This window comes from Lutra lutra, chromosome 3 (genome assembly GCF_902655055.1).
Source record: "Lutra lutra chromosome 3, mLutLut1.2, whole genome shotgun sequence".
NCBI classification, from domain to species: Eukaryota; Metazoa; Chordata; class Mammalia; order Carnivora; family Mustelidae; genus Lutra; species Lutra lutra.
The window spans coordinates 88,243,957-88,263,881 of NC_062280.1; the positions used below are offsets into that span (position 1 = coordinate 88,243,957).

General features: G+C 38.6%; 1 protein-coding gene across 1 annotated transcript in view; it reads right to left on the minus strand.

Moving 5' to 3' along the window:
• ARHGAP15 (Rho GTPase activating protein 15) overlaps positions 1-19,925 on the minus strand; it is a 609,293-nt gene that overhangs the window by 48,393 nt on the left and 540,975 nt on the right. Inside the window, exon 13 of the mRNA XM_047722466.1 lies at positions 11,936-12,041. Coding sequence (XP_047578422.1) covers positions 11,936-12,041 — 106 coding nt within the window. The remainder of the gene's footprint in view (positions 1-11,935; positions 12,042-19,925) is intronic.

Sequence of the window (19,925 nt, forward strand, 5' to 3'; positions counted from 1 at the left end):
GAGGAAAGGCACGGGGGAAAAAAGGGGAAAATGTTAGAGAAAATAGCCTGGTTAAAAGAAAGTGAATATGATACAAGAGAAGAAATTACTGGAAGTGAGACACAGTCATCTCTACATAAGGGGCAATATTTAGGATAAAGTTTCTAAGTTCTGCATGACTTTCAACCTCCTTTGTGAACACTAACAAATTCACCTGAGGAAAAAATTATAGTCCCAAAAATGTCATTGAGGCAGAGATAAAACAGACTTAAAAATTCTAATTTTAAATTTGAGCTCTACTGTCATACCAGTGGTTTCAAAGGAGATTTTCCCAAAGTCCTGATCCAAACAGCCCCTAAATTCATTTCCTTGTTCCCCAAGCACTCTCATTCCAGTTAAGCCCATGATTTCAGGTGTGTACCTCTTCAAAGTCAAGGGTATGTCGAGTCTGCCACTGGCCACAGACCAGTTATTATTAGTGGCTGAGATTTCCTCCTGTCCACTGCTAAGTCCCATCTTTTCTGAGCCTAGACAATACAGTCCTGAGATCAGAAATCTCATATATAATCTGCACTTTTTCTTGCATGAGGGGGGAAAATAAAAACCCAACAACATGGAAATGTGCAGCTACCCTGTGTTAACTATTCCTGGATGTCACCCTGCAGCTCTAATTTCTGCTTTCTCCTCTGCATTCTGGGTACTGCTGCTGGACTTGTCAGCACCTTGTCACGGCTTCCTCGTGCGTGGGCTACCATCGGACTCTGTGTTCTTAACAGTTATCCATAAAAAAAACCCCCACAGAATCCTTCGCAAGTTAAAAAAAAAACAAAACCAAACCAAAAAATATACAGGTAAAAAAAAAAAAAATGAAGCTACTTTAAAAAATTTAGTATCCTGAAGCAGGTGCTATTTGTAATGCTGCCGTGTTGCCTCATGTTTTCCAGTCCTGCGATGCTCTTTTGTTCATGGTGTGACAAGGATGTGGGGAGCCAACATGATTTAACTAAATAATACACAAATGTCAAGAATACTTTCATGTCTTGTGTACAGACCAGAATAAATTACTCCAATGGAATGTTTTGCTTTTCTTTTCAGGGAACGACCCCACAGTTTACAAGGAGCTATGCTGACAAGAAACGGCTATGAAATATTATTTAAAGTCACCTCTTTGAATGTAGTATTAAATGGCTAAGGATTTCACTCAGGTTCAAAAGACAGAGGCCTGCAAAGGAAGTTGACAGGCAGACGGCAACGAGAAACCCGTCTTGTCCTAGAGTTCGTATGGGCAGTGGGGAGAAAAAAAACAAGTCCGGTAAGAAATGAAAATGAGGGAGCTCGTTCTCAGAATTAAAGGTGAACTGAAAGGAATTGGCAGCTGCCTGGACATGCCAGCCAGAGAGGCCACGGTCTTTGATACACGTGACAGACCGAGAGACAACTGCAAAGCTCCCCAAACAACTTGCCTGAAGGGCTTGCCAGGAAGCCAGATGCTGCTTCTGGAAGAATATCTTCCGTGGCTGGGCATCTGGGTTCAGTGCTTTCCATTTAAAGAGGAGAAAGAAGGTGGTCAAAGGCAGAACCATCACTGCCTTTTAAAAGAACGTGTTTTCTCTAAGGGTGCACGTGCACACACACACACACACGCACGCGCGCAGCATTAATGAATGTGGATTTGGAAATTGTTTTTAAGAAGAACCCCAGAAATCAAGTTTCCCTGGTGCTTTTTGGGTGGAAAGCAATGTGTTACAGGGAGAGAAGGAGAGAGGGAGGAAGAGGAGAAGGGGGGGGAGGGAAAGAGAGAGAACAGCCAGCCAGAAAACCCCTTATATAAATATGTCAATTTACTAATTAGTTAAGTAATTTTATTTAAAGAGCTGGGATTATAGCTGGTGTTCAATTAAGAAAAGGGAATTCGAGGGATAGGTCTGTGCCTCTATCATAGCTGGCTGGTCTTTCTCACTCTTTGTTTTACCATTCCTTCTTCCCTGGAAACACATTTGAGTATTGGTATTGGCAAGAAAGCAGAGTGTGGTCTAGTGGACTGGAAATCAGGTGACTTGAGGTCTGGTTGCTTTTTTTTTTCCTCCCTTCCACTTTGAAGTTTGCCGTGTCTGCTCTGTTAAACAGGGGAACCAAAATTTTTATATACTTCATAGCAGAGGGCAAACTTTTGTAACCAAGATCATTTTTGTTCGTTGGCTTCACCTAGTGCTCAATAATTCCAGGTGGTAGGAAGTCAATAGTGGATCTGGAACCAACAATGGATAGGGTGGTTGGATTGGTAGGAGACAGGAGTGATCAAGATGCTTTAGTTTTGTGGTGGGAGCAATGATAGAAGATATGAAATTAAGAAGTTTTTCTATCCCAAGATCTGTTACAAATCCCAGACGATTAAGAAATCAGCAGCACTGGAACTCACCCTAGACTGCAGCCAATCAACCTCACAGACTCCAACCCTGATGGGCGCTCACGCATTCCCTGACCAAGGCTCCCGCAGCAGGGGAAGCCTCTTTGACCACTCATTCATTGTACTCAGGGTCTCTTAACATGTGATCTTAATATTAATATTGCTTCTCTTGCAGTTACAGCTGCTTTTCTCTTCATCATGATGAAAAGGTAAATACCAGGTGAGGAGAGAGACACTTGAGAGGAGCAGCTTACTAACCAATACTATCAAAATGGAATATTTCCTGGTTCTAGTCTGCACTTTACCAAGCCGCCAAGATTCCAGTTGATCTTAACTGGAACCATTACTGGCTATTTTGATTATCATCTTCTCGTTCAGTGAAGTCATGTGATCCCGTTTGTTCAACAGAAATGACTGAGGACCTATAACGTGTGGGACTCTGTACTAAGCTCTGGGAATATAGCAGGAACCCACGTGACACAAATGGCTGCCCTCCTGGAAACTCGGATCTAATGGCAGAGGGAATCTGTTCAGTTCTTTATAATGCCCATCTTTATCAGTATTCTTCAGGACCTGATTATGCTGTAGGATACCATTTGTTCCTTGCTAGGTTATTATATTTACTCCCGTGATTTCTCAAGAACCATAGGGCGAAGGATAGAACAGTAGCAGAAATTATCAGAAATTCTGCCTGATGTCCTATTACTATGAAAATTTACCAGGTCCCCTGTGTAGAAGTAATGTCAGCCACAAAATAATACTGCCTCTGTTCTTGCCAAATTTTCTATCACCGTGCATGCCATTTTCAGACTCTTACCCCAGCGTCTTCCTCTGACCACTCTTTCAATGTTAGACAACCCCAGGAGACTGTCCTCAGCTCTCTTCTGGCTTTGCACTGTCCCTTGGGGTTATTCGTGACCTTACCCCATTCCGCCTTTAAATTGATGACTCCCAAATTCATACCTAGATCCCAATCACCTTCCCTGTATTTCCAACAGATATTATTTATCCTCAAATGGAATTTGCTAATGAAGTATCAAGAATCCCACATCACATCCCCCAACTTTCAACTTCTTTCCTGCCTCTAATTTTATGCTTTTCCTCTATGTGAGTTGAGGGTCTCACCACTCAGCTAGCCCCAAACCTGGGAATCCTCCTTCTTCCTAACCTCTTGCATACCCTTGGTGAGCATGTCCTACTGATTTCACCTCCTCTGTGCCTCTTCCATCCATCCCAGGTCCTTGTTCCTCCCATCACCTCTTTAGTTGGGATCTCTAGCTTGTGCCCTCATGACTGGTTTCACTATCTCTAGTGTTGCCCTCCTACAGGCTATCCTTCCCCCTTCCAAAGACTGTGATCTTTATAAATAGAAATCGCATCATCTTATCTCCCTGCTTCTGACCCTTCCATGATTTACCTAATATCTAAAGAATGAATTTCACATTTCTCAACAAAGCCTGTTAGCTAGAAGGCTAGCTCTAGCTCACTATATTCTGGGCTTATGTTCTGTTACTTCTTTTATGCTTGCTAATCCTCTAACCATGCCAGAGGATTCAATCTTTCTTCACCACACCGTAGTTCTCCTCCTCCACACGTCTTTGTACCTGGTCTCTGCTCGTAGCCGACCTGCTGTCGCCAAACCGACATCTTTATAGAGAGCCTGGGCCATCTCCTCTGGGAGGCATTCTTTGGTTTCTCTAGGCTAAATTCCAGCTCCTGTGTGGGGCTCTCAAAACGTCTTGCAATTTTGCACCATATTTATTGCAATTGTTGACTAATTTATCTATGTCAGGAGATCATAGAAGAAGTGAAGGTAGGAGTCCTCCTTATGCCTCTAACATTGAGTTGAGGGACAAACTTTTTCTGTAAAGGGTCAGATAGTAAATATTTTTGACCTTGTGCAACTTGTCACAACTATTTAACTCTTGCCATTATAGCATGAAAACAGCCATTGGCAATATACAAATATGTGTGTGTGTGTTTCAATAATACTTTAAAAAAAAAAAGATTTTATTTATTTATTTGACAGACAAAGATCACAAGTAGGCAGAGAGGCAGGCAGAGAGAGAGAGGAGGAAGCAGGCTCCCTGCTGAGCAAAGAGTCTGATGCGGAGCTCGATCCCAGGACCCTGGGACCATGACCTGAGATGAAGGCAGAGGCTTTAACCCACTGAGCCACCCAGGCGCCCCAATAATACTTTTTAAAATAAAAACAGGCAGCAAGCTGTATGTAGCTCAAGAGCAGGCCATACTTGGCCAACCTATGACCCAGTCCAGTACCTGGAATCCAGTGGGAACTCATTTAAGACTTTCTAAAGGAATAGACAGATAGGATTTCACAGCTGACAAACATTTTCATAAGTGTGAATTTATTCAACCTATTTCACACATGACTGAAAGGGAGGGTTAAGGACATTAAAAGGTTTTCTTAATGTTGTAGTTTCTAAGGGCTGAGGTTAGGACTTGAGCCTATGTCTTTTGATTCCAGATCCCTGGTTCTTTCCATTAGGTAGAAGTCCAAGTTTCATAGTGGAGAAGGATGGGACAACTTAAAAAATGTACCTCTTATAAGGGAAATACCCCCATGGGATGGACCACCACTAACCACAGAGAACACAGTGACAAATGAGCAGTAGTCATTTTAAGTTTTGTTTTGTTTCCTATTATTCAGTGGCTAATGTTACCATTCAAATGTTAAATTAAAAGATCTAAAGTAATAATTTCACTGCTGTCTTAAAAACCTTATCTCCCAAAGCCTTCCTCCAAAACAAGGATCCACCACTGGAAGGATCATTGAACCTTAGTCCCAGCTCACAAACCTTATAAATCCTGTGCCAAGATGTCTCCTAAGTAGATGACATTTTAATGATTACTACAGGGAGTTGGGAACTATTGCTTCATCCTCACGATCAGAGTAATTAATTTTCTTAACTACCAGGCCAAATTCTGCCACGGGAGTCCAGTTGAGATATTTCAGGCCCATAGGAAGTACATTAGCTCTTCAAAGTGATTAGGGTGCCATTTCAAATACACAAGCAAAGGAGCTATTAGACTTCTGGCTTATTTCAAACGACTTGCAGCCCTTGTCCCTCAGGGGTAAAAAAAAAAAAAAAAAAAAAAAAAAACACGGAAAAGAAAAAAGAGAGAAAAGAGAAAATAACAATTTGTACAGGTTCCTCATTTTCCAGTAAAAATACCCATGGCCTGCAAGTCGTTGGCTATCAGGTATTATGGTTGGGTGAGCGACCAAAGTGTACAGAGAAAGGGTGGAGTGCCAGAAGACAGCACAGAAAAACATAGCCTGCTCCAAAGCACACCACAGCCGAGCACTCGGAGGCCTTGATGGGAGGCAGAAAGCTTCACCAGCCATTGCTCTTGAAGACCAGAGAGAAGGATAAGAGCTCATGGGCTTTCAAGTTCATTCCTTGGCCATGTGTCATCCACCCCCCACCCCCACACCCCGCCATATCAGAAGTGCTCACTGTGCCATTTTAAAGTCAGGGTGGTTGAATTATTTCCTTACCATTGTTTCCTCATGCAACACTTACATTTCTAGGTCATCATCATTGGAGTTGCTTCTGACATGCTCTTGTAGAATATTTTATTTAAATATTTTTAACACCCATGAAGACCACAGAGAGGCTTTAAATATCAGTTTACTCTCACAAAATAGCCACAGCCCAACAGTTTTGCCTTTCAACAAGGCATTCAACTGGCATGCTTCCATGAGATTTGTCTATTCAGCCATATCATTTCTTCACCTTGGAATTCTATGAACAGCTGGGCGATTTTCTTCGAGTCAATGCAACAGGGAAGATTTTTTAGCTTTCTTTTCAACCTATTTTACAAAGCACAAGCCTCCTATAAGAATATTTATTTGCGTCCCAAGTCTGCAGCAAATATATTCTTCCAAAGCTATTTTTGAAAATCAGTGAATGGCATTAGTCATTTCCAACAGCCACCCATTTCTAAGACATTCTGACTTTCTCTGAACAATGCATCCCTATGTGGGAATTGAATATTCTTTCATGTGCTCCCTCACTCAAAAATGTGAGATTGTTTTGGCTTCCAAAACTCATGCCACAAAGTTAATCCGGCTAATGAGTTCAATTTAGCTTGGTGGGAATACTTTTTGTATTTACTTCTAAATTTTCTGCTGTATGTTTCATGTATGTTTTTTTATCCTGGAAATAAAAATGTGGGGAAAGACTGCAGCCATAGCTAGAGCACCTTACTCATGGTAATGGCAACTGGAATGCCAGAACTTCAAAAGACCAGTGCTACATATCAGGTAGATATATAGTTGATAGGATTCTAGGAGTGTTTACACAGGCTGTTGGAGGCACAGGATAAGGCCCTCCATGCTTCAATGTGTCTCACTTCCCAGGCTCCCACGAAGCCAGTGTGCTGTGCTGTCTGGCAGGAAATTCTCACTGTGAGAATCATATGATAAGTAAGACTACAAGGCAAGAGATCTGTCTTTTAGGAAACTGCTGTAACAGGGGAGGCTCTGGACAAGAAGCAGAGTAGACCTGTGCCCTATCTCCAAACTCCTCACACCCGCCTGAGACTTGAGGTAGAGCAGACGACCGTAGTGAGCTACCACTTCAATGGTAAAAGTAGTGTGAACTGCGAACATGGGTCAAGATGCAGATCAGGTTGATGGAGAGTTAGGGACAGTGTAGAGTTAGTCTGGGCATTTCACAAGGGATTGGGCATGGTGTGGGATGTCATACGGTTGGTCAAACAGGTGAAATTAGCCTCACTGGGACTAGAGGAAACTGGGTGAGTCAGGCCTGTGTGGGGACTCAGGTTTCAGAAAAATATTCTGTGATGAAATAAAAAATTTTCTGGAAGCCAGGAAATTTGTCGACCCAGCTTCTATAATCCCTCCTACATTTATTGTACTAAAAAATTATCTTCTATCTCTTTCCCTATAAAAATGATATATGCTGATGTATAATGTTTATTTAGAACACAGTAAGTGATAGGTACTGTGTGAGACTCTTTTTAAACACTATTCATTTACTCCTCACCAGAGAAATAGGTTCTATTATGACCTCCATTTTACAGATGAGAAAATGAAAGCTTAGAGGTGATTTGTTTGAAGTCATACCTTCCATAAGTGGCAGAGCCAAGACTCACATTCAGGTCTGTCTAACTCCAAAGCCTACCCTCTTTACCTGTTTTCTTAACCTCAATATTGCCTTCTATCCCATTATTAGGAGAGCAGAAGCAACACATGGGGTAAAACTCTCATAACTTAATGACTCTAAGAAAGAAATATTGACATCTCAACAAAAATTTTTAGTCTTTTCCAGACTCACAAGTTTCCTACATATTGAGTTATACTCTTTTTGAGTACATAAAAATTGTATCCCTGACTTTAACTCATCTCCCAATTAAGAAAAAAAAACCCATTATCTATGAACTACATTTCACTAAGCTGATATGATGTATCATGGTCTATATAACCTTCCTTATCACTGGACACTTAGGTTGTTCCCAAGGTTTTACCAGTGCAAATAGAACCATCATAAGTAACTTTACCTGCATAAACTGCCTTCACATTACTTAAGATGATGGGCTCAAAAGACAGGAAGATTTGAAAGGTTTTTATTCTTGAGATGTATTGCATATATGGCTTTCCCATCATGCCAGTTGTTACATCCTACCTAGCAGCATATAAAGGGTTTAATTCAATATATATCCGACAGAATGGGCTTCATCCTATTTGATTAGTTTTCAATAACCTCATCTTCCTTTACCTCTATATTTTCAGAATAAAGAAAAGAAGGGTGCACCCTTCTACACAGTATCTCTTTCTGTATCATCATCATCATCATTATTATTATTACTATTACTATTGTCAGAGGGACTGTTCTCACAACCACCCAGCATTGAAATCCAAGACTTAACTCCATGGCCGATTGGGTATGGGGATCAAGAAACGAGAGAGATAAACATTGCATGGGATTTTCCTCTGAAAATTCTCAAGATTTAGGCCATGTCTTTCCATCTGATGTTTATCACTCTAATGCAACCACCACTCCCATGTGGCCTCCTGGGTTCTTTTCTCCTTCTATCTTGTTCACCCTACACTCTGTTGTTGGACTACTTCCATAAACACTGAGCACATCACACACGTGTCCCATAGATAAAGTTTCGGTGGTTCTCTATTACTTGTGTAACTCCTTTGCCTGGCTTTTTATCTCCAACTACTGCCCATCAGCAACTAAACCTTATCTTTCTAGGTCCTTCTTCCTCATTAACTTCATCTTCACTTTGCCTCTCTGCCTTTCCAAAGAAGCAGGCTAAAGGAAAATGCACTTGACACACATTTTATAGAGATAGAACTTGCCATTTATGTGATGATTCAGAAGGTACTACAGGACCTTACAGTACTTATCACTGTAATGTCAATTTGTGAAAGTGGCTATTAATAAAGGTTTCTGGTTGATGGCATTTTGAGATGATAGCTTATTCTGAGTTTCTGGTCTCATGTTATCACAGCAGAAGCATAGAACTTGACCTTGAGTTTGATCAAGAATGAGAACCCTGGACTCAGACTATTCAGCTGGGCAGCCATTGTGTAATCTTATGCTTAATGGATTCACAGCCCTTTAAAATTTCTGACTTTTGCTGACAGGACGGACATCCACCCTGTAGTCCAATTGGACTGTATTAAGCTTTCTCATTTGGTAGTTGCTCTGCTTTCAAGGGAATGTTTAACTCACTGCTGTGCAAAAATGGAGTTCTCTTCTGTTGGCTACAGAGTACGTAGGTCAAGTGGAATTTCTGGCACTTCATTACATTCCCTGACCCTCACTAAACAAACTTCAAAATATATATATTTGCAACAACTTGAAATAAACACTACATACAAGTGTTGATGGTACATTTTCTGAAGAACTACCAAATGCATCAGGACTAAGGAAAACATTCTAATGATTCTTTCAAACATGAATATTTTTAAATTCTTATTAAACAATCTTCTTATTTAGTCTTCTCAGGCTTTCATGACATGCCACAATTGGCTGTTTATCAAAAAACTTAGCTAAAAATGATTAACAAGATATAATCATGTGCACACACTTGTGCATAATTAAACCCAGTTTATAAATCAGTGCAGGGCGGAATATGGTCACACCACTCCAGAAAGGTTGGTGACTAGCAAGGAACACTTTTCTCCTCATTTATAATGAAATATCGTGTAATGTGAATGCAGTGAAGGTAGTATAATAATGGGATGGCGTGGCCTGAAGGTGGACGATTCTCATCCTGCCAAGGGTTTTGATTGGATGGATTTTCATCTGTGTGTTTTATTTTTTTTCGAAGGAAGATTTAGCTGACTCTAAATTTCTTCATTTTTATAGCTGTTTGTTGAGTTGGGGGAAAAAACAGGAATAATTGAGACCGAGTAATGGATATTTCTCAAGATCTCCAAGACTAAGTACTACATAGCATTAAAGAGTATACTTTTCCATTTGTTTTATGACTTTGTCCAGTTAAAGTTACTAGCATAAGCACTCCAGTATTTACTTGTAATTTGAAACCCCTTTCATGATATGTCTGGATCCTAAGGGAAAAGAATTTACATTCGAGGAATGCTTACCTTGTGCCAGGCATTTTATATGCATTATCTCATTTAATTCTCATGACCACAAGGTATAATTGATATTATTTAATCTGATTTTATGTTCTTGAGATCATAAAAGGAGTGTAGAACAGGGATTTGACTCTAGAGCTCTCTCTTTGTTTCCTTAAAGCCCAATCAAGGTCCTTTCACTAAGCCACACTGGGTTTCCCATTATAGCCAGTGTATAGAGGTGATAAGAAGGGACATTCTAGCAGTAAGGAATGGTCTGAACTTTGGCACATATTCTCCTTTGGGGCAAATAAGAAAGAAACTAATATGACGGATTAGATTAAAGCATGTTCCCTAATGCAGTGACTGATTGAGCCAATTATGGACTACCCACACTATGGAATGCCATGTCATCATTAGTGAGAATCACGTAAGTCTATCTAATAAAATGGAAGACTGTCCATGAGTTGCAAAATATTGCAGAACAATCAGTGCAGTATGATAAAGTTGAATGCAATAACAGTCATATATACATATGTTTATATGTGTATATTCATATACACAAAAATGTTAGTTACTTCTCCTCAGAAGGCTAAGAGTAACCAGTAGGCAAATTTCTCTTTTTAATCTATAAACACCACTATTGCTTAAATTTTTTGTGTGTACAATTACATGTATTAAATTCACGGTTAAAAAAATCACGTAATGGATCATTTCAACAATCTGTAGGAATGACTTAACCCAAGGAATGGATGATCAAGGAGGTTAAGTCTCACAAAAGCAAAACTGTCCAGTCTATTTGACACTTTATCCGGCTTCAGTGTTACTATAAGTATATGGTGAAAGCTAAAACTTCTTTGCTTGTATTGCACTCTGCCTTATCTAAAGAAGGTGTTAACAGAGAGCAATTGAGTAAAATTCATTTCAAAATTAATGCATTCAAAATGGAACTTTCCAGTCTCCTCTTCCTATTCAACCCATCTGCATTGTACTACCATTTTTCACTTGCCTAAGCCCAAACCCTAAGGCGCACGCTTGATTTCACCTTTCCTTTTCCAACTGCATTCTGACCAGCAGCAGATCCAACCTGACCTGTCACCAATTACTCTCTTTAAGGACTCCATATAAGCTATCATTACCTCTTGTCTGGACCACCATGGTTGCCACCTTACAGGTATATCTCCCTGCTTCCATTTTGGAATCCATTCTTCACATGGCTGCCAGAATGACCTTTTATACTCCTTCAATTTAGCACTCTTTATGGTTTATAACTGTACTTAGAATACAATCGAAATCTCTCAGGAAGGCCCACAAGAAACTATGTGATCTGACACCAGTAAGTCTAACAGCTATGACCTTAATTCCTAACCCCACCAACCCTAGTTCATTAAGCTTTAGCCATCCTAGCATGCTTTCTGTTTTTTGAATACATCAAGTTCTGTGGACCCCTGGGCCTTTACATGTCTTGTTTTTTTCTGCCTTCATACTCTTATCTTAACTTTTTACGTGAATAGCACTTTATCAATCAGAATCAATCTTTTACAAATGAGCAAACTGAATTTCAGATAGTGTAAGTAACTTATTTGTGGTCATAGCACTTTGTACATGATGAAGCTATGTTTTGCTCTCATGTCGGAATTATTTCATGCTCTTCCCTTATACTAGATAACAAAGTAAAGATGGTCCACCCTAGGGCTCCGGGTCAAGTTATAACAATGAATCAACAAATACCTACTCTTTGAAAAGACAGAAAAAATAACTTATTTTAGGAGTTCCTTTTGTAGGTTCTTCTTCCTACTTCTAGTGCATTCTCCAACTTCTGTGAGAATACTTAGATTGGCTAAGGGGAAAATTTGAGATAGATGCCTTTGGAAAATCTTGTCTCAGAGGTTTGAAATTAAATACTTGCTTATGTAAGAAATGAGAATATGAGGACCCAAACAGAAACCCTTACAACTTACTTAGTTAGATGTCCAAACAGGATTTTCATGGTGTCACGATTTGGTGGAGGGAGTTTTTGCACAAGAGTCTTTATAGTTTCAATTCTTGTGTTATAGTCTTGCTTTTCTGAAAAAAAAAATTGGAAAAGAATGAGATTTCATAACTGCATGAAGGAATTGTCTTAGGAGAAGTTTGGACAAAGACTTAGTCAGCAGCCAAAGAGAATAGATATATTGAACACCATTATCATGAAGTTTCTTTATTGAACTCTGATGTAGATCATAGCTATATGAAGGAGCAACAGTGTGGCTTTGACATAATCTTGTTAAGATCAGGTATTGGATCAGTTTAATAAATGCTTTACTATTTTAAAAGATGGGGTAAGGTGAAGAATGGCTTTCCAAAGACGTCCTTGCCCTAATCTCTGAAACCTGTGAATATGTTGTCTTCTATGGCAAAGGGACTTTGCTGACATGATTCAATTAGGGACTCTGAGATGGGGAGATTATTCTGGATTATCTGAGTGGCACCAGTATAATCACAAAGGTGGTTAAAAGAAAAGAGAGAAAGATGATGTGGCAATGTAAACACAAGGATAAATGGCTATGTGAGGAAAGGCCGTGGGCTAAGGAGTGAAGACAGCTTCTAGTAACTGGAAGAGGCAAGGAAGGAGAACCCCCAGAAGGAACACAGGGCTACCAACACCTCGATTTCTTCCCAGTGAAGATGGTTTCAGACTTTAGACCTCCAGAAATGTTAGATAAAAAATTCATGTGGTCTGAAGCCACTGAGTTTGTGATAATTCGTTACAGCAGCAATAGGAAACAAACAGATGAGGACACATAGTGTGATTCAATTACCAGTATTCTATTGTTCACTTGATTTTGTGGAAGGGGAAATAATCTTTGTTATTACTATGTGTTGTCTTTTCTCCCTAACACATTTTGTTTTGGCTATGAAATAAAAAAGCACAAAAAATAAAAACTGAAAGCATAATAACTAGTCATATGCATTTTAAATAATAGGAAGTTGTTTAAAACTACATACCACATAGATTGCTTTCCCTCATTTTGTTTCTTTTTGCCTTTATAGGCATGGATGGCATAATAAGAATTAATTTATTTAGCACCTAGAGAACTCATCTCACCATAATTTTAACCAGGACTTAGAACTATAATTATTTAATGAACTTAAAGACTTTATATACATTGACTTAGGTACATTTCCTTTCTAGATTCTATCTCTAACCTCTAGCACAGAGCTTATGGTGATCTTTAAGAGGTCACTTTTGGAAAAGACAATGTACGGTGGTAATATGTAAGGTACACACCCACCTAGTATTCATTCTCTTCTTCCTTAGCAAGACAATACATTGTTGAGGGGATGGCAATGTACTTGGCTAAAAGAGGTCATTTCCCAGCCTCCTTGGCAGCTGGAGTGACCATGTGACCACGTCTGGCCAAAGAGCCTTTCGTCAAAGTGATAGAAGGAACTTCTGGTGAGGCCCTATGCAGGGAGCTGATTTAGTCTGTTGCCATTTTACTCTGCTCCCTAGAATGTAGATGGAATGGCATGTCATCCTTCTGGATGTGTACTGGAACATACAACTAAAAGGAACATCCCTGAATCTGTGGGGCAGTCAGACCAGTCCTGCAGTCTCTGTTTACAGAGTCTACGTTTCTTTAACGTAAGAAAACCAGCCAGAGTGTACTGAAGATTTGGAAGACAAGTCTCTTATACTAGAGCCTAATTCCTAATACGACGTGCTCCCCAAAGCCCAATTCATTATCACCTGTTACTAGGTATATAAACTTTACATAGTGGGGAAGAAAGAGTTAGTTCAGAAACTGGCAGTTTTAAAAATACACTGTTGCAAAAGAAACTTTTAATAAGGAATTATAGGAAAATATCCTGCAAAAGATGGTATTTGGCTAAACCAGAGTGGGGGGCAATCTTCCTAGTAGAACTCTGCCTTGGAAACTTCTCTTCTTCCTCCCAAAACCACAAAGGCCTATAAATAATGCCTCCCACAGTCGGAGTTTTCAAAATTGCAGTTATTCTTAGAAGAGTTCCAACAAAATATGGATTGGACAACTGCAAATGAAAGTGATGTGGGGTGGGGAGGGGGAGAGAGAAATTAAAAAAAAAAAAGAGGAAAGGAAAAGAAAGAGAAAGGAAAAGGAAAGCCAGTTGCAACATCAGAGCAGACAATTGATAAAATCTTTCTTTCAAAAGGGTAGAAAACCCCTTTGTAGCTTAATGATGTTTAAGACAATGTGATGCTTCATAGGACCAGTTGGATATTATGGGGTATAACCAACTCGGGAAAATAAGTAATACAACTCAATAAAGATGAGAGTGAAATTGGTATAGGATGTCCAGGGCAAAGTTTCTTAGGGCTATTTGGATACTTTGTATCTAGTCATCTGAAGCTAATACCCACACCACTGATTCTATGTAAATAGAATATGTAAATAAATTCTATGTAAATAGCACACAATATACAAATACACATACACACATTTAAGTATTCACAGGGTGGTTACATTCTGCATAGTTTGGCCTGATGTTACTAGTATAATTTACCTGAGGAGCTGGTGAACCACTTGGTTCAAACAATAAAGATGATGTTGGGAGAGGAGAGGATACCTTTCCAATTTCACTGGAATCTCTTGCCAAAGTAATGATCAAATCAATGTCAAAGCCTCCAAAAAGGGGATCAGTTGACACTGGAGATTACAGTGATAGCAGCCATAAATTAAGTTTGAAAAACGATAAGTGGAGAGTAGTCTTAAATGGTTACATCCAGCAAACCTCAGTTTTAGGGAACATATGACTCCGGTTTAAGAAAGGTTGGAGGTTGCTTAATTGGAAATATTTGAATTTGCAAATATTTTGAGCAGGAATTAAAACTTTAATAAAGTTTGTTTAACCATTAGGTAAGAAAACTACGAACTTCCCTAGACACAGTCCCTTTGCTCTCTTCTGTGTTGCATTGCACTTAGGACATTCTATTTATACAACATTTCACATGCTATTTCTATGGCCTTGAATGCCTGTCAAGTTCTCCCATTTAGCTGGGAGTTTTCCTAGAAAGCTAGACAGCTCTTATCCTGGCATATAGCAGGTTAAGTAAAAGAATAAGGAATTAGCTAGTAAATTAAAGATATGAACATGGATTGGAATACACAGACCTCAGTTTGAATTCTGTAACAGCTTTTTATTAGCTGTGTGGTCTGGGACAAGTTCTCGTTTTCTTTGAATAATATCTCAAAGGCCTGTTTTATGGATTAAACAAGATAGTATGTAACGTACCTAGCACAATGACCAGTGAAAAGTAAATACTCTATAAATATTCATCCCTTTCTCACCTTCACCTTTTTTGAGGTCCATGCTGGGTCTGGTTCACCTTTTATTTTCAGCAATGAGCATTCTGTCTGGTTGCAGTGACCATTCCAAATGTAGTTACTGATCCTGGAACTGAGCTGGTGCCCGTGGGTGACAATCCAATTGCTATGGTAGCCTAACACTTCCCAACATACTCGATACTTTGCGATCACCAGAAGCTGATGATCTGATTGGTGAGCAGTTCCGTTACATTTAAGAATCCTTATAAAAGTCTATGGTGGTTCCCATATCCGCTTATAAGAAACATTCTACATGAAGGCTCTTTTATAAGAGTATTTTTCCCCTCTTTCTCTAGTTTCACACATACTTGAGAAATTGCACAATTGAATAGTGGTACACACAATTCTGTGGCTAAGTTATATTTCAGTACTGAGGGGGAACTGAACAATGGTTCAGAGAAAGCTCAAAGATTATTAAGGAAGAGAAATTAGCTTTCCTTACAACATAATCAGAACAAAATCTTTGAAAAGGTTATAGGAAAGCAGTGGTTTCCCATTCAAATCGATACCACACCCATTTTTCCATAGCTTATGAACTCAGGAAATCAGCACAAACATTTCTAAGTAGAGGGACATCTAAAAATACAATTGGTTACATTAAAATCGAAATGACACTTTTTCAGATATGGTTTATTGATGTGTCATATAAGGAATGGGAATCTGCATACATAATACAGGACCGGCTAATGAGCTAAGATTCATATACAGCTTACTAAAGATGTGTCAACTGTCTTCAATTGATTCACTGAGCATCTGAAAGGCAGCATTTTTCTATTAATATTTCTCCTTCAGTATATGGTTTCTCATTATTGTGAAGTACTGAGAGTTTTGAGAAGACTTTGAGATATCTCTGACTTTTTTGCATTATGACCTGAAGGAGAAGGAGAAATTTTTCCTCATGGAGAATTAGAGAATCTCTTAGGAAAATTGTGAGACAAAATCATTCTAATAATAGGGAACTCCATAATTCTTCTCCCTTTCTCTCACTTTTGCTCCTAATCTCATTCCCTGATGACTTATTTTTGTATCTACTCAAAGCTTTTTAATACCTCTGTTTTAGCTCTAACCCATATCACAACCGCCTTGCCAGTCTCTAAACCATGAATATAACTTCAGCTCTAACTGCACACAAAACCCTTCCACAGTGCTTTCTTTTTTTTTTTTTTTTTTTTGCCACCATTGGGTGGCAAAGAATGTCTATGCAAAAATACATATAATGCAGATGCATATCATTAAAATAGTAAATGATCTTCCTACTGCCCATTGCTCACCCACTTGGCCCCATATTCTCAAACCACACCAAGCTCTGTTGTAAGTGAGCTTCTTCATAAACAACTCCAGGCTCCTCAGAGAAGTTACAGCTCTTACATGGTGTGAAATAGCCTTTAATGATATGATAAGGATATGGCTTTATAGTTTTGCCCTGATTCATGGTTTTAAGGACACATTTTTAAAAAAATATAGTTTATGGTAGTTCCATTTACATTTGTCTGCATGAAATGTTGCTACTAAAACAAGGACATTTACAACCAAATGCCTTTTCTGCAAAGAGATAAGATAAAGTTATACAATGATGGAAAGAGTTCTGTGCAGTACAGTGCACTCTGGACCTGGTGATCCCTGGAGACTTTTCTGGCCTTACCATCCATACTTTTATTATTCTTAACTTATTTATAACCATATGTTGTTAAGTCATATTCCAAAATTAGTTCTTCTTTGTTATATAGGTTCACCCAGAGGAAGAAAAAATTCTTGCAGCAGCCAATATATTGGTAGCACTACTCATTCTATTTATCTGTAATTCTTAAAAGACACTGTACCCCTTTGTTTTAAAAAGGTCAGCAATATCTCAACTCTTCAGCTTCTGAATGTTATTCTGGGATGTATAATGCATCCTGTGTGGAAAAAATAGTAATCACTCACAGTTTAAGGCCATATTTGGAAGAAAGCAATTGAGTTTCAATTCAATTTATATTTTTTTGTATCATGACAATTTCAGAATTTAGGGAGAGACTGCCCTGGCTTATAGGATGAATGGATGATCTTCAATTAACACTTTATTTATTTATTTATTTACTTATTTTTAAAAGATTTTATTTATGTATTTGACAGACAGAGATCACAAGCAGGCAGAGAGGCAGGCAGAGAGAGAGAGGAGGAAGCAGGTTCCCTGCTGAGCAGAGGGCTCTATGTGGGGTTTGATCCCAGGACCCTGGGATCATGACCTGAGCCAAAGGCAGAGGCTTTAACCCACTGAGCCACCCAGGTGCCCCAACACTTTATTTTTTAGTATACTCTACGACTGAATACAAGCCTTTGAGGATATGCCTTTAACTATAAAACTTGAGTTAGGTGTTGAGGAATCATCCAAGTCATGACAATTGCTTGATACTTTTTTTTTTTTTTTAATAACGTACATTCACTTTAGGGACAGAACAACGGGGGTAAATTCAGGACTCATAAATCCATGCAAAAAGACATATACCTCAAACTCTTGTTTTAAAATATGGGAAGTTACATATCATGAAGGAGTCTGAAAGAACTAGGTGAGAATTCATGTTCTGCTATATGATTTGGGGCACCATATGATATGTTGCTTGAATTCTTGATGCTCTCCATGCCTTAAACCCTCCAAAAGCCCATACCAGTTCAAACTGAGAACAGAGGTATGTAGCTTGCAGGGCAGGAAAGACATGGTAGGAACTGCATCTACTTGACTCAGGTAAGGCCTCTTTCTTTCTTTAGCACAAATCATCAGAGAATTCAAAATAAATCACCTCACTGGCACACTTGTATTCAGTTTCTACTTCTAGGAGATATTAATATTTTGTCTGATTTTTGAATAAAGAAGGCTTTTAGGAGGAACTGTAAAGGTGAAATAACTCTCCATAGTTAATAAATGTCAGTAATAAAAATATTATGGCCAATTGATTGCCATAAGACCATGGATTCCCTAACCTGTGAGGAAAGCTTCAGCAAAATGGCGTGCGTCATTTCTGGAGGCCATTTCTGATCATTGTGCCAGGGGAGGCAGGCCATCCAGAGCATGCTGCTGGGAACAAGCCTAATCTTGTTAAGTGCAACCGTGATTTCTTTCCACCTCTACTCTTACTCTCTGGCAGTGAATAATTAGAAAGTCAAAAGAAAAAAAAACAAAACTAGTTCTTAAATAATTTTAGAGTATTGAGCACATACATGTATACATGGTTGAAGACAAAATATTAATTAAGAGCTGTGTGCAACCTGTGGCAGATACAAGGTTGATCCCTGACTTCTGTCATTTGACAACCCATGGGGGCAGATACAACAACACAAAATACATCAGTAGAGATATTTAAATTTAAGACATATCATAATATAAGTATCAGTGAAGTTTATATGTTTCTCATGACTGAAGGGATCCTTTAAGTTGATTGTTCAACTCAAAATGCTTCTGACGTGTTAGCCCATTAAGCCAAAAAAAAATTCACAATAATTGAGAAATGTACTTAATATTAAATCAACAAATGTAAAAGTTTGTTTAATCATTTTCTGAAGGCCTTAGAATTATTATTCTTAACTTCTTCATATATTCTTAACATTCCCCCAATACATTCAGGAAAGTAATAAAATAAAAATCCCCTTTTCTTTTTCATGTAACTGTATCCATGCCATTCTAGGGACGTCAGGGGCATTGACCTCACACTGAGGGAGGAATATTTTGGGAAAAGTATTCAAGCTTTAATAGTAACTTTTTTAAAAAGGGCATGATTGCTTTGGTGCAACCCTTTTCGGGATAAGGTATTTCCTAAAATTCACCAACCTAATACTGTCTCTTACACCCCTCTTCCTCAGGTTAGCAGCATTGCCCCTCTTTGTCTGAATTGAAGGCTAAAGCAATGGCTGACACCCCAGTAGCAATCTTTTCGGGAAAAGCATGATTGTATTCTCCTCTCTAGAATTTCTTGTTTCCAAAGTAATTTTGGAGGTGTCATGGTGGCCACGTACATTTTGGTAACTTACAAATGATACTAATTCATCCTCAGGCAATAGTCTGTGCTGAGAAAACAAAGTTCACTACTTTATTTCTTAGAAATTCAGTTCTCCTGTGAGAATTTTCTTTAAACTATACTTATTCAAGTATATCTGCTTTTACAAGCTTAAAAAAAAACAACAACCCAGGAATTACCTTTTTGAGTCATTTGATGTCTTTCTAATCATAAACCAATAATCCTTTTCAAGTATTCAAGTAGCTATTTATATGAAGCACTATCTATGTATTTTTTCATGAGGGTAGAAATCCTACAAATACTTTTTTAGATTTGAAGTTTTTAATATGTGTCTGCATCCTTCCTTTGGTAGATAAATTAAATTTAAGGGGATTTTAAAAAACTCACTTAAAAACAACTAAGACCTGTCCCACAATTAAATGAAATATGAACTGTCTTCTGGGTTAAATACACACACACACACACACACACACACACACACACACACACGCACATATATATATATTTTATAGCATATCCATAACTATTCATTTTGAGCAAAAGACCTCTGAAGAGGAGATAGTAGTTAGTATGGTGAACTGTTTTTTTTCCAGCCAGTCCATTTGACATGGCCA